Source organism: Mauremys reevesii, linkage group 3 (genome assembly GCF_016161935.1).
Source record: "Mauremys reevesii isolate NIE-2019 linkage group 3, ASM1616193v1, whole genome shotgun sequence".
Classification (NCBI taxonomy): domain Eukaryota; kingdom Metazoa; phylum Chordata; order Testudines; family Geoemydidae; genus Mauremys; species Mauremys reevesii.
This window is the reverse complement of record NC_052625.1, coordinates 174460085-174473747: the sequence shown is the minus strand read 5'-3', so window position 1 is coordinate 174473747 and position 13663 is coordinate 174460085. Positions and strand designations below refer to the sequence as shown.

The window sequence follows — 13663 nt, the reverse complement described above, 5'->3', positions numbered from 1 at the left end:
AGATGCCAGCTGGCTGAGCAACTTGGACTGTGATGGCTCTGTGAGAGTCCAGAAAATCTTCTGCTCTGCAAAATTCAAGTGGTTCTTCATCTGGGCAAAACAAAAAGTATCTCATCCTCACCAGTCTTTCATTTTCTTTAATCTGGACTATCTCTTCACTTTAAAATAATCTGGTCTCTCCCACAGTTCATGCATTTAGAAGAGATTTCACAAGTCAAAAACCACTATAGAATTCTTCTGTCTTCTTTCATCTCACATTAAGTTATTTTTAAAAGGTCTAATTTCAAGTGTTGCCTCCTTTCTCGGATATAAGTAAATGTGGTGCTTGCCAAATTAATGGAACCACTCGCTGAGCAATTGCCATAATAGGCCTTGCATTCTCTCAATTAAGATTGCATTTGTGGAGAGTTTGCAATATGTAGGCCCTAATGAGAGACCTGCCATATTCAGTTTTATAATGATAACCTGGTCCTTCCCTCATACTCCACATTCATGTGAAAGGTGATGTCTGTGTCCCAATCAATTTTCCAGTAGTTTCTTCCAAGGCCCTCTCTACTAGGAGAGGGTAGGCTACACTTTCTAGCTACTATCCAAACAAAACCAAGTAATTCCACAAAACACCTAGTTTGTTTGTAATACAGGAGATAATAACAGAGGGCAGTCAATTTCCACTCAGAGATTGTCCAAGTGGATTAGGTTCTGCATATTCTCTTGTATTCCAGTACCAACAGGTGCTAAGGCATATTACACCAGGTTTAAGGAGCCTCCACTGCATGTCTCAGAAATGCCCTCTTTGTTGAGATATAAAAGGCTCACACCTTCATAGGGTGACCAGACATCCCGATAAAAGTGGGACCATCCCGATATTTAGGTGTTTGTCCCACGTCCCAACTGATCTTTGGTCGAGATGCAATTTGTCCCGATATTTCGCTCCGCCCGCAGCACTCAGCCTTTTTTTTTTTTCCTGCTTCACTTGCAGAACCCTCCACCCCCATGTGTCCCGATATCTTCTTCCTCTCATCTGGTCACCCTACACCTTCATGAAGCATTGGACTACCCTTGAGGCTAAGATGTTCGGTCTGGGATAGCACTCTTGCAATCTATTCAAGTAAGGCTCCTCAGACCCACCTCCTTTGGGTCTGGGGATTGTTTTTAAATCAATTATAGTGGGGAATTGTTGAAGAACAAGAATGGTTACTTACCAAGTTAAATTGTGGGGGATTGGGAAAGATTGCCTGCTTACATAGATCTATGCTACCTGCTGTCCCTGTTATTTCAATCTTATACTCGATTCTTGATTTAGTGAAAGGAAATTATCTTTTCAGGGGGGAAGAAAAGGGCATAAGTAGGGTGCACATCCAATACCAGTGGGCAATGCTTTCCAAAAAGGTCCAGTTTATGCACCAATGGTGCACACATCACAAATAGAATATCTATGCAAAGAATTTATCAAAGAGCCACAAATACTGTTATGACCCAGGGACCTCCTGGTGCCAACTGACAGAGGGCACAGGGGGGTGCATACAGTTTTACAAGGTCAAATACATGTATATTAGTTCACCAAAGTGTGGCATGTGAGGTCTCTGCCAAAAGCTAGCAGCCCACTGGTCATCATAATTGTTACAAGAAGTTTGTATAGGAAATAGTTCAAGAAATATGTAAAATATAAAATATTAGGTTTCAAAACGGTTGAAGCAAAGCTTGTGACCTGAGGCGAGGTGAACCTCAGAGCTAACTTAATCAGCATATAGAACAAAAGACATCCATGGAGACAGGCTATGTTTCCTATCTGAGCCAGGTGCAGACCTGAGAATTTACAGAAACAAAGGAACCCCAAGATAAGTTTCTGAAAAGGGGACCTCCTGGGGTAAAAGACAATAGTCTGTAACGGCATTTCAGAAAAGGAGAAGGGACATCACCACCCAGGAAGCAAGCTGAAAATGTGTGTTTGCCTCATGAAAGTGGGATCACAGCCCAGCCTGGCTGTAAAATTCTGCTAGGACTTTGGGTGAGCATTGTTCTGCAAGACATAAAAGTATCTAGTTAAATAAGTCTAGGGTCTGGAATGTATGTTATGATTATATTTTATATGTAAACATTTGTTTCCAATACTTCTATTTGCTAATACTAGAATCTCCAGCCTTTGTTAAATAAACTTATATTTGTTTTCATTATAACCCTATCTAAGCGCTGTCTGTTAAGCAGAGCGGTGATCTAAGGTGGAACTGATAAGCTGGGGCGTCTTGGTTCTTTGGGAGCAGCAAATCTGTGACTACTGTGAATGTCCAGTGGATCAGGGACTGGATATTCCAGGGAGATGCTTAGAGGTTGGAGTGTGCCTATTGCTAACATGCAAAGAGACATTGGGGCCTGCATAGACCTATAGGGGTGTGCTTGTGTTGCCCATGGCCAGTGGAGTTGGGGAGCTGACCCCTGGCAGGCACCGGTGGTAGCGAGATGCCTCACAGCTCTGGGTACCCCCAGGAAGGGTCAAAGCTATCAGAAGAAACAGTTCTTTATTAAACAAAGAATAAGTCTTCTAAAAAAGTATCTATTCAGGAAATATATCAAGTTAATATACTGAATAAGTGTGTGGTAAGAACTCCACCACATGGAACTCAGCTATAGGTATCTGATAATACAGACTGCACAAGAAGCATTCCAGTAAAATAAGTTCACTGACCTTTAAGAACAGGCATCTGGGCTAAATCAAGGTGTATGGAAGTACATTCAAGTTTCAACTATCCACTCTGACAAATGTTGCTTGAAAACGAGTTTCCCTCGCTTTAACCCAATATAAGTCAAAAGGAGATGAGGGGATTGGTAAAAGTCCCTCAAATTGTCAGTGTAGCAGCAAAGAGCTCATTTGACACCAATCTTATGATAAACAACTTCACACTGGAAAGATTAGATTGGGGAATGAACACTAGAGGAGGGGAAAATTGGTTCATATAAAAATAAGACTCCCATTGATATCAACAGGCTTTGTATGGGCCCTTACAACCTACCTTGTCCTTCAGAAAAACCAAAAAGGCCTATGAGGGCTTGAAGCTCACTTCCCCATCTAGTCAATGTAATTGCCTCAACTAAAGAATATGAAATGCAAATGACAATCATTAATAAGCTCAGAGGGAGGATCCTCTAACTTGTTCAAGTCTAAATTAGATCCAAATCATGCAGAGAAGCCAAACTGGCAGATAAATATGTCGAAGGCCTTTTAGAAAGTGCCTTGACTTATGATTCACAGGGAGAACTTCAATAGTTACAAGATCAATTGCAAGCAATTCTAGGTGAGTTTTGTTGGATTAGTCTTCAACCCAGACTTGTCAATGAAATCCAATACACATAAAGAAACAAGAAGCAATCTACCAGATACCACCCATCCAAGCAAGTGTATGCTTAAGAGAAGAGGCTTTATAGATAAGGAATTTCTTGGCTTCAAGAGAACTCACATTTGGGAATGAGTGGACAGAGCTATTAAAGTGATTACACATTCCTTTTGGAGAAAGCCCAGCGGTCTGAGTTTGGCAGATCCTCCATGAGTGTTATCACTTGTGAAGTCTCACACAGTTTGAAAATCTTGTTGTGACCCTTTTTACTCAATGTATATTTAAAGCAACTGGGGGAGACTGCAAGGCATTATGGTTTACAGTGTTATGAATATGCTGATGTAAAGGATGCTTAGAGCTGAGTTATATCAGCCCTGAATATGACTGTTTCCCTGTGTTAAGTATCCTCACACCTTCTATGGGTCATCTTGATTATCCGTTCAAAAGTTTTTTTTCTTTGGCTAATGATAGCTCATCTCAATTGATTGGCCTCTTACAGTTGATATGGCTACTTCCACCTTTTCGTGTTCTCTGTATGTATAAACATCTTCTTGCTGTATGTTCCAGTCTATGCATCCAATGAAGTGGGCTGTAGCCCATGAAAGCTTATGCTGAAATAAATGTCTTAGTCTCTAAGGTGCCACAAGTACTCCTGTTTCCCTGTGTTCTCAGTATCTGGCTGAGATAAGAACCTTGGTGAAACTAGAGTCAGTTCAGATGAGATAAGGGGGTTTTGGCAGAGAGAAGTGGAGTTGGCAGAGATTGCTGCAATACCTGAAAATGAGGGCCTCTGCCTACAAATTTTTAAAGTGGTTTGCAATCTCAGGATTTTAGTGGTGTAATTTCTGCTCCTGATAACATTGGGTTACCAGAAATTGGTAATTTCTTCTTTAGCTGGACAATGGATTGCATCCTTTCATCACAGATGCAGTCCTTGCTACAATTATCTATGAAATTGTCACATCGAGGTTAGGCCACTGTAATGTCTGTGTGGGTCTACTCTTCAAAATCATTCAGCAGCCTTTGATAAAGGAGTATATTCCAGCCCCCATTCTGATAGCCACAGTATCTCTGTGCTCCATATTCTGTGCTGTTTGCCAATTCAATTTCAGGTGAAATTCAAAACACTGACCACTTTCTATAAAGACTTCTTACAGTTCAAGATGAACTGGATTCACAGATTAAGACTACGATAACTCAGGTACAATATTTATATAAACAGGTGGGAGGATTCAGAGATTGTCACCAGAATTTCCAGAACGGCAGATGCCAGATCATCTATCATTTACATTTCAACTATAACCGCTTATGAATGATGAGATGATCAAAGTTGTTTACTGTGTTTATCACTCTGTATCACAGCACTGGCAATAAAGTACCAAGCAAATGATACCAAGCAAATGATTTGTAGTATTGGAACTGCCCATCACCTTAGAGAAATGTTGATATAGTGGAATCCTACCATGTCTTTAATTAGCTGAACCCACCACTTAACTGATTTCACTACAGCTGGAAAGAGATGAATAGTCTTGATCAAGCAATTTCTCCTGGAAGAAGAAAAACGATGTGGGCATAAACTAATGAAATGTGTGCATACTGTACACAGGCCAAATCTATTAGGATTAACCCTGTTATGAGCTCTAACATTCTAATACAACACAGTCATTTGAAAGAAATCTGAATGCTGGATAAGCAACTTCCCAGAAATAGGAGGAAGGCTGCTGACTTAATGGAGTCTTGAACGATTCCCAAAAAAGCAAGAGCAATAGACTGAAACGGAAGCTGAAACTTCTCTTGTGTATCCAATTTAAGGTCTGAAAGAAAGATATAAGTTGACAGACTCAAAATGCAGAGGTCCACCACCTAATTTATATTTCAGTGACCAATCAACCAAATATATTTTTATAGTCAGGGACCATCGCTACAAAGAGAATCTACCACATCTGACCAGCGTGGAGACCCTCATGGGTGAGTGCTCCCCAAGGTGAATTCTGCAAAGTGGAGAACCTTGAGCTATCTATCTCCACCAGGGCTGAATTTCAGCATTAGGGTTTTTGGGGAAGCTAATATTTAGAGCTCTAATTTTGCATTTTACTGTAAAAAATTATTACACCCTTGTATATTTCAAAATTACAAAACTGCCAAAAGATATGTGTAAACCAACATACTCCTAATGGATCTAGGTTCCAACATTCATGACATTAGTTCAAAAACTAATAAAAGAAAGCTTGATAAGAACAAGCCCACTGGAAATATCAAGTTTCTAATATCAAACCGATGTGAAGCACTTTATATACAACAGGCAATTTACAGAAAAAAGTGAGAATCCATGCATTCGGCCAATTAATTAGTCATTTCAAAATAATGCCTGTAGTATTTTTGTGAAGTATGAAAATAAAAATGAAGTTGGAAGGACAACAAAAACAAAAAAGCAGAAGCCATAATGTACCACATATGAATAAGCTGAACAGTCTGAACCATGCATCCAGTTCCAATATACAAGAGAAAATGATGGATATTTTTCTTCTCTTGATAATAATGACCATTAAAAAACTTGACAGAAAAATAGCTTTAGCAAAGATCACTAGAAAACCCACAAATATTGCCTGATACTTCAACTGTATTTTCAATATAGCAATCAGTTCAGAGCAGTCAACAACACACATCCCATAGAGACACTTTACAGAAACTGCTTAACTCAGCAATTCCTGAAAGACATGACAACTAGTCACTGTTCAGCAATGCCTTTGTCGGTGCCCTTTAACTGACATCTTCTACAGTCTAGAAAGCAGTTAGTAGAAATTCCAAGAAAGAAAACAATTTAATAATTAAATTCAATAAAATTATACTTTTAGCTTTTATTTTAAAAAAGTAAAAGATCCAGCAATATAACTCTGGAACAGTAATTGAAAATACATCTTAGATATGAATGATAACTGTGTTTAAATAATAAGAAAATGCAATGTAATATATATTTATGTGTGTGTGTGAATGCAGTGCTAAGGCTGTGATTTAAAATACACAGAATTTAAGAAATTCAGAGAAAACATCTCAACAGCAATATGCACTATGAAAGGGTGTTTTAAAAGTATCACATACTGAAACTCTTTGGCAAACATTTGTTGCAGAAATAAATGCCAATATATGCCGGTATAGAAATGGCCGATATTTTAATGGTGAAGCTGGATAAGGCTGGTTATGCAGAAACATGTCTCAGTTTCCCAAAGACAGCACATGCCCTGCCTTTACTATTATACGTTAGATAATCTACAAACTAGCAATGACAGCAGTCATTAAGAATATTAACAAGATCAGGTCACCATTTGCCTTCAATATTTAAAAACAAAAACAAAAAAACACTGACAAGGACTGAAACACTTCAGTGAAATGAATCCAAGTATCAGAGGGGTAGCCGTGTTAGTCTGCATCCACAAAAACAACGAGGAGTCTGGTGGCACCTTAAAGACTAACAGATCAGATTTATTTGGGCATAAACTTTCATGGGTAAAAAACCCCACTTCTTCAGATGCATGGAAGAAGTGGGTTTTTTACCCACAAAAACTTATGCCCACATAAATCCATTGGTCTTTAAGGTGCCACCGGACTCCTCGTTGTCAGTGAAATGAATGTTACTGGTACAACAGTCAAACTAAGAAATATGAAACAATGCATTGAATTCAGAAAATGTAAAAAACGATCTGTCAGAAATGGTAACAATGGACTTTAATCCCACTGAGCACTCTGACTCTGAACTAGCCAAACTCTGAAATCCTATGGGACAACTCATATGCTTAAAATTAAGCACATGCTTACATTCTTTGCTGGTTCACTGTCAAAGTCCTCAGCATCTTGCATAATCAAGCCCTCCAAATTAAGATTACATTAAGAAAGAGCTTACCGCTGAACTTCTGGTGAAACTATGGAAGAACGCCAGTATGGCAAAGATTTAAACTTCTCTTTGCCTGCTGCAACATAATAATGATTGTCTTCTAAGCCATCTGAGTTACGTACAGCATGACCATCCAATGTGTACAGCCTTAAGCAAAAGAAATTGAAATAAAGATTATGAAATAACAATGAATAGAGTATAATGCAGTGCAAATTTCAAGGTTTTTTCAATGCTCCACACAGCTGTGATTCCAGAGAACAGAGGAATTATACACATAAATTAAGTTACTATTTTAATACGGGAGGACAATTCAACATTTTATTGCAAAGCCTTAGGAAGCAAATTAAATATTTATTAAATAAGAATGAGATATTTTATATATTTGGGAGCGCCTACATAGTGCTGGAGAATGTTCAAAAGATATAGACACTTACAGTAGCAGCAGCTGGTGACATGTTTTGGACCCTTCAGCAACCTCGTGGGGTTGTTGTGACATTAAGCTTGCTATGAAGTTGCAAATCAGCATTGCAGTGAAACATGGGAACTGAGGAAGGCTGAAGAACACTAGACTGACATTTTCAGTTCTTGTCAGCTGCTTCATATCAAGTGGCAGAACAAATCAGAAATTAGGATATTTGAAGCCAAACCCGGCAATCACCTCCATCAGCACTGGTTCCGTTTCAGCAGCTTTCTTGGTATGAACATATCATTAGAATGGAAGACCACTGAATTCTAAAGTGCATATACCAAGGAATGCTGCTATGGAATGACAAGATTGCCAGTAATGGACATAATCTGAATATTCAGTCACTTCAGGTTAGGGATGCAGCCAGAGATCAATCCAAGTGGCACTTGATATGCAAGAAGACCATGTCCCTTTGGGCTTTGCCATGATGCTGATGATACAATAGAAAAGGAAACAGCTACAATTATAAAGCAAAAGCTATAGTTAAGGTTGCAACTGGTTTCTATTAAATGCAGACACAATGGACAAGATACTCAGCTGGTGTAAATGGGTGAAGCTAAGTGGAGCTATGCTCAATTTCACCAGCTGAGGAGCTGGTCAAATTTTCTAAAAATTTCATATTTTGGCTGAACATATCCATGCTGTGTCTCTGAATGTTGGGTTTTCCTATAAAAATAGAGGAAAATCCATTTAGTCAGTTTAGAGCTATAATAAGATGAGGAAAATGACACGCATTCTGACCAAGATTTTTTTCATGCACATATTGTAACACAAAAACAGCTGAACCTTGAGTGCCACGAGTTACTTCCCCAAAGGTGCTGCATACCTCTTGCAAGGAACTGAGCCAATGGGAGTTGAGGGACTGGAAATTACTGAAGATTTGAACTCTAGTTTTAAAGGGAGAGGCCCAAGTTCCATTGCGAAAAAGTGCATGAATTTGTTCACCTACATTTTTGCATACAATTACTGCAACATGTGCAAATCAGGATTTCCAACTGCAGATAGGTAGATGCCAAAATTGAAGGGCACAAACCTGCACATATTTTTGTGCACGGACCTCAAACTTCAAAATTCTGGTGCAGAAAACTCAGACTTAGCATGGAATTAGTCCTCTGTGAATAGTGCATTTGCTAACAGAAAAAAAGTTTTTAATTTGTGGTTATGAATATCTGAAATATTGTAGTGAGTATGAACTAAATCTGAATATGCACACTTCCTGACATATGAACGAAAGTGTAAATAAGGTAATGGAGAAAACAGATCAGTTATAGATTTTTCAGTTGTTTATATCTTTGACAAACATTTCTGTTTTAGGCTTGTAGTAGGTTGGCCTGCTCCTTTATGGGTCAAGAGGCATGGAGCTAGCTAGGCCTGTTCCATCAGCCCACCTCCACAATAATCAACAGCACCTTAGTCAGAAGGGGCAGAACTAATTGGGATCAGGTGACAGCCTGAAACATCTAGGCCTCATGAAAGGGCTGAGAAGACTCTATTTGCAGGAGGAACCACACCTGGGCTTCTGTGGAAGGCCCTGAAGTAGTGTCGGGAAGAGAGTCCAGACAGCAGACTGAAGAGGAGCCCAAGGAAGATCTAAGAACCTAACAACAAGAATTCTTGCTAAAAGCTGGGGACATATCATCTAGAAACGACAGAGTAGAGAAAAGACTTGGGTGTACTGGCTGAACACAGTATGACTGTGAGCCATCAATATTATGTGGCCGTGAAAAAAGGCTAATGCAATCCTAGGATGCATCAGACAAGGTATTTCCAGCAAAGATAGCGAAGTGTTATTACCACTATACAAAGCACTGGTGAGACCTCATCTGGAAAACTGTGCAATTCTGGGATCCCATGTTTAAGAAAGATTAATTCAAACTGGAACCAGTGCAGAGAAGGGCTACTACGATTATCAGAGGAATGGAGAACCTACCTTACAAGAAGAGACTTAAGGAGCTTGGCTTCTTTGGCCTAATCAAAATGAAGGATGAGGGGAAACAGGATTGCTTTCTATAGATATATAAGAGGGATAAACATCAGCAAGAGAGAGGAGTTTTTAAGTTAAGGGGCAATGTTGGCACAAGAGCAAATGGATATAAACTGGCCATCAATAAGTTTAGGCTTGAAATTAGACAAAGGTTTCTAACCATCAGAGAAATGAAGTTCTGGAACAGCCTTCTAAGGGGAGTAATGGGGACAAAAAGCCTCACTTGTTTTAAGACTGACCTTGATAGGTTTATGAGGGGATGGTATGATGAGACTGCCTACAATGGTATATGCAACTTCTATTAGCAAATATCTCCAGCAGTCAGAGATGAGAAATGAGATGGAGAGTTACCAAAGAGAATTATTTTCCAGGGTCTAACTAATCACTATATTTGGGATTGGGAAGGAGTTTTCCCCCAGGTCAGATTTGCAGAGATCCTGGGGTGTTGGGGGGTTCCCCTTCCGCTGCAGCATTGGGTCACTTGCTGGTTTGAACTAGAGTGAATGATGGATTCTCTGTAGCCTGACGTCTTTAAACCAAGATTTGAGGACTTCAGTAACTCAGCCAGAAGTTATGAGCCTATTACAGGAGAGTGTGGGTGAGGTGCTGTGACCTGCAATGACTATGATTATGATGGTCCCTTCTGGCCTTAAAGTCTGTGAGTCTAACCTTTTGTTTATGTGAACTTTTGTTTGGATTTTTGTTATCCCTGAAGGGGGTCCGGACTAGACATGACTAAGCAAGAGAGGTAGGCGTGAACAGAAACAGGCTGACCAGAGCCAAAAGATCAACAGAGGGCACTAGAGGCAAAAACCCTGCAATACCATGCTCTGACACCAGGAGGCACTGCTTACAGTGCCAAAACTTTACATGCTTAACCTAATGGGACATTTTGCTGGAAAATTTGAGAAAGAATGGTTGAGCCATTTTTGAATTACCATATGTGAGGATATAATATACTTTCTGGTATAACCACTAAAATGGTTTCACAGTTTAAAGCTGTTTCCTAAGTGGATTCTTTGAATAGTATAGATTGTCTCTGAACTGCTAAGTTGAGGAAGGGACAGAAGTCTACCCATGGTGCGGACGTTTTATTTAAATTCTAAGGAGAGGATCTGTGAGAAGAAAAGAAAACAAACTTCCCACTAATCTGAAGGGCATCCAAGAGCTTTGAACCCAAAAAAATCTAAATTGGGCATATATGATGAACCCCTTCCTTTCGCCCTCATTCAGTTGTCTATCTATACACTGCAAGCTCCTCAGGGCATGATTTGTCTTCTTTTCTCCCTTCTTTCGTGCTTTCTTTTCTGTTTCGAAACCACATAGCACACTCCGATCACTACCAAAAATAAATAGTCACTAAAAAAACAACCACCTTAGCCAAACAGGAAATCAGCTGAAGTTACACCAGTTATAAATCTGACCCACTATTTCACACTTAAAGCATTGGTTAATCTCATCTTCACAACTATCTTAACACTAGTCCATTTTATCTTCCTGAACCCAGCCCTTCCATAAAGACTGTTCCTTTTCAAGAGTAGACGATGTCTTTTATGTTACTCTTGTGATCTTCTCCTTTAATGTCTGTACTAAATACAGAACACCAGGTTTTTAAAGCAAAAAATACATACAGTGGTGTCCTGATGAACCAAACCAATTGCTATGAACATTTATTAAATGTAGATATATAAAAAGGTACTGAACTAAATGCAATAGGAAACACAAATTATCAGAAACCTGAAAAAGTCCTGCCCTTGATACTCCGTTTTCTTTCATACATAACCAATCAAAATATTAGATTGTCATTAATAACTGGTGTGGCATATGAATACAAAAAGAATCCTAAATTGCCAGACTCAGAACTTTTGTTAGCTATATTAAATTACCAGTTGTACTCTTACCTATGAACACCACCGGAGCGAGGAAAGATTTTTTCATTTATTAGCGCAAGGACGCAATTCCAGTTTTTCAGAGTAAACCTGGGTATGATAAATTTTATAGGTGGTATAAGCATATCTCCATTTGTGAAAACACTGCCAAAAGACAAAAGAAGCCATATTTTTTAGTAGTGAAAGACATAGACAAAAGAAAAACTAAAAATATCAGTTGACAACATTATGTAATCTGGATCATTAGTAGTGTAGCCCTGTAGATTTCAACAATACATTTTAAATCTTAGTCCATTTCATAAAACATGAAAACTCATCCATAAAAAGACAGAATTGTATTCTTTAATATGTTTCTGTCTGACATGATGGGAGAATCAGTGAAATATGTCCACTTGGAGAAGCCAAGAAGAATATAGCCCTTGAAAATTCAATTACTTTTTCTCCATATTGTCCAAAGATGTCCTCACAATTCCCAGAGGAAATAATGTACAATCCTTTAAAAGAGATAATAGAATCAATTGATTTCTTCATTGCTGCCCATATTAGAAAGCTGTTCCTACTCAACCTTTAAGAGTGGCTGGAATCACTTTTTGGCTCAGCCTCACTTCTTAGAAGGAATCACAGTAAATAATAGAGCAGTGTTGGTCTCTCTAAAACTAATTTTGCTATTTGGGCCATTAGCCCTATAGGCCCCCTCCACAAAAGCAGCCTCACCTTCTGCTGGGAGGGGTGGTATTTTATATCTGCAACAGGGGGGCAGGACCAAGAGTAAGCACTGGCTGATTGCAGGGAATGTTCAGGTTCTTGGTGCAGCTTCCAGTAACTCCAGTGGCCCTAGAACATTTTGCTGTAGGGGCGAGGGAGCATTTCTTCACATGCAGAAAAGCAGCATCCCTACCACACAAAATGGACAGAAGCTCTGCGGAATAACAGAGGATGTGGTGGACGAGGAGGGGGCAGTCAAGGGCACCTACATACAGTGTGAAATGAGCTCCCTCCTGTTCCCCCTGCTTAGCCACATACTAGTACATTAATATTTCTCCCTACCTCCACACACTCCATCCAGATTTTTTTGAGGCATAGGTGTTCTTTTCTCTCAGAAGAACAAGCAGCTTCTGCTATCCCACCCCCAAACCCTTGTGCTGATTACATGGGGAGCATTTTCAAGGAGATAATAGGGTTTCTCTCCCTAGAAAGGGTGAGGGATCCTGCAGTCCAAAATAGATTGAAACAGGAGGAGAAACTTTGACCGTCTCACCAAGGAGGAAGACCAGCGGTGGGGGAGCACAGCTTGGCTAAACCAGGGCGTGGAGAGAAAGCACCTCTCTGCTTAAAACCAGTTAAATTAAAAAGACTAAGACTGGTCTATTAGTCATCCTGACCCTCTCGTCTCTATAAAGCACAGATGGTGATTTGAACAATGTTTGAATATGTTTTATTATTTCCTTATTACTCTTCATGATGCCACTAACATCCTAATGAGATTTTAACCCATTAACAACAATGAGTAGTGCAACAATCCAAAAGTGACTACATTTTTTGTGGACCTGCCTACACTGAAGCACCAAACTGTGCTACCTACCTGGTTCTGCTTAGCATGGTATGGCACATCCAAAATGCCAAAACTGCATGAGGCAGAACCATGCTACAACCACGTGGCAGGTTCCACACAAGAATTGGCATCAGGTGACTGCAGCCTACACAAAAGCCCTAAAACAGGGCTGTCAAACTCCTCCTGTGGAAATGGCTGAGTTCCATTCGTAGGTATAGTTGTTGGACTGGAATATACACTTCAGGCTGTTTACTACGCAAAAGCAGATTTACCCAAGAGCAGAGGTTAGCATAAAGATCACAGATAGTATATGGCCTTTATGTAGCAACTGAATGTTCAGGGTCATATGCTGCGACTCTCACTCACAGTGAGTAATACTGGCTCCATAAATGTTAGTCCTATTAAAACCATGTTTCCCTTTCCCTTTTTCTCTTCCCTTCTTTTGTTCCCTTTCAACTCAGGGCTTGTCTACACTACCACTTACGTCGGTATAACTTACGTCACTCAGGAGTGTGAATAATCCTCACCCTGAGTGACATAAGTTACACTAACCT

At 39.6% G+C, this 13663-nt stretch overlaps 1 protein-coding gene across 3 annotated transcripts in view; it reads right to left on the bottom strand.

The window, feature by feature from the left end:
- The window catches only part of DCDC2C (doublecortin domain containing 2C), a 113644-nt gene that overhangs the window by 71335 nt on the left and 28646 nt on the right, over positions 1-13663 (bottom strand). For 2 of the 3 annotated variants that reach the window (XM_039530972.1, XM_039530971.1), the window contains exons 4-5: positions 11570-11701; positions 7228-7365 (exon numbers count right to left, since the gene is read on the bottom strand). In XM_039530972.1, the coding sequence (XP_039386906.1) occupies positions 7228-7365; positions 11570-11701 (270 nt within the window). The remainder of the gene's footprint in view (positions 1-7227; positions 7366-11569; positions 11702-13663) is intronic. The other variant, XM_039530973.1, reaches the window with a different exon arrangement.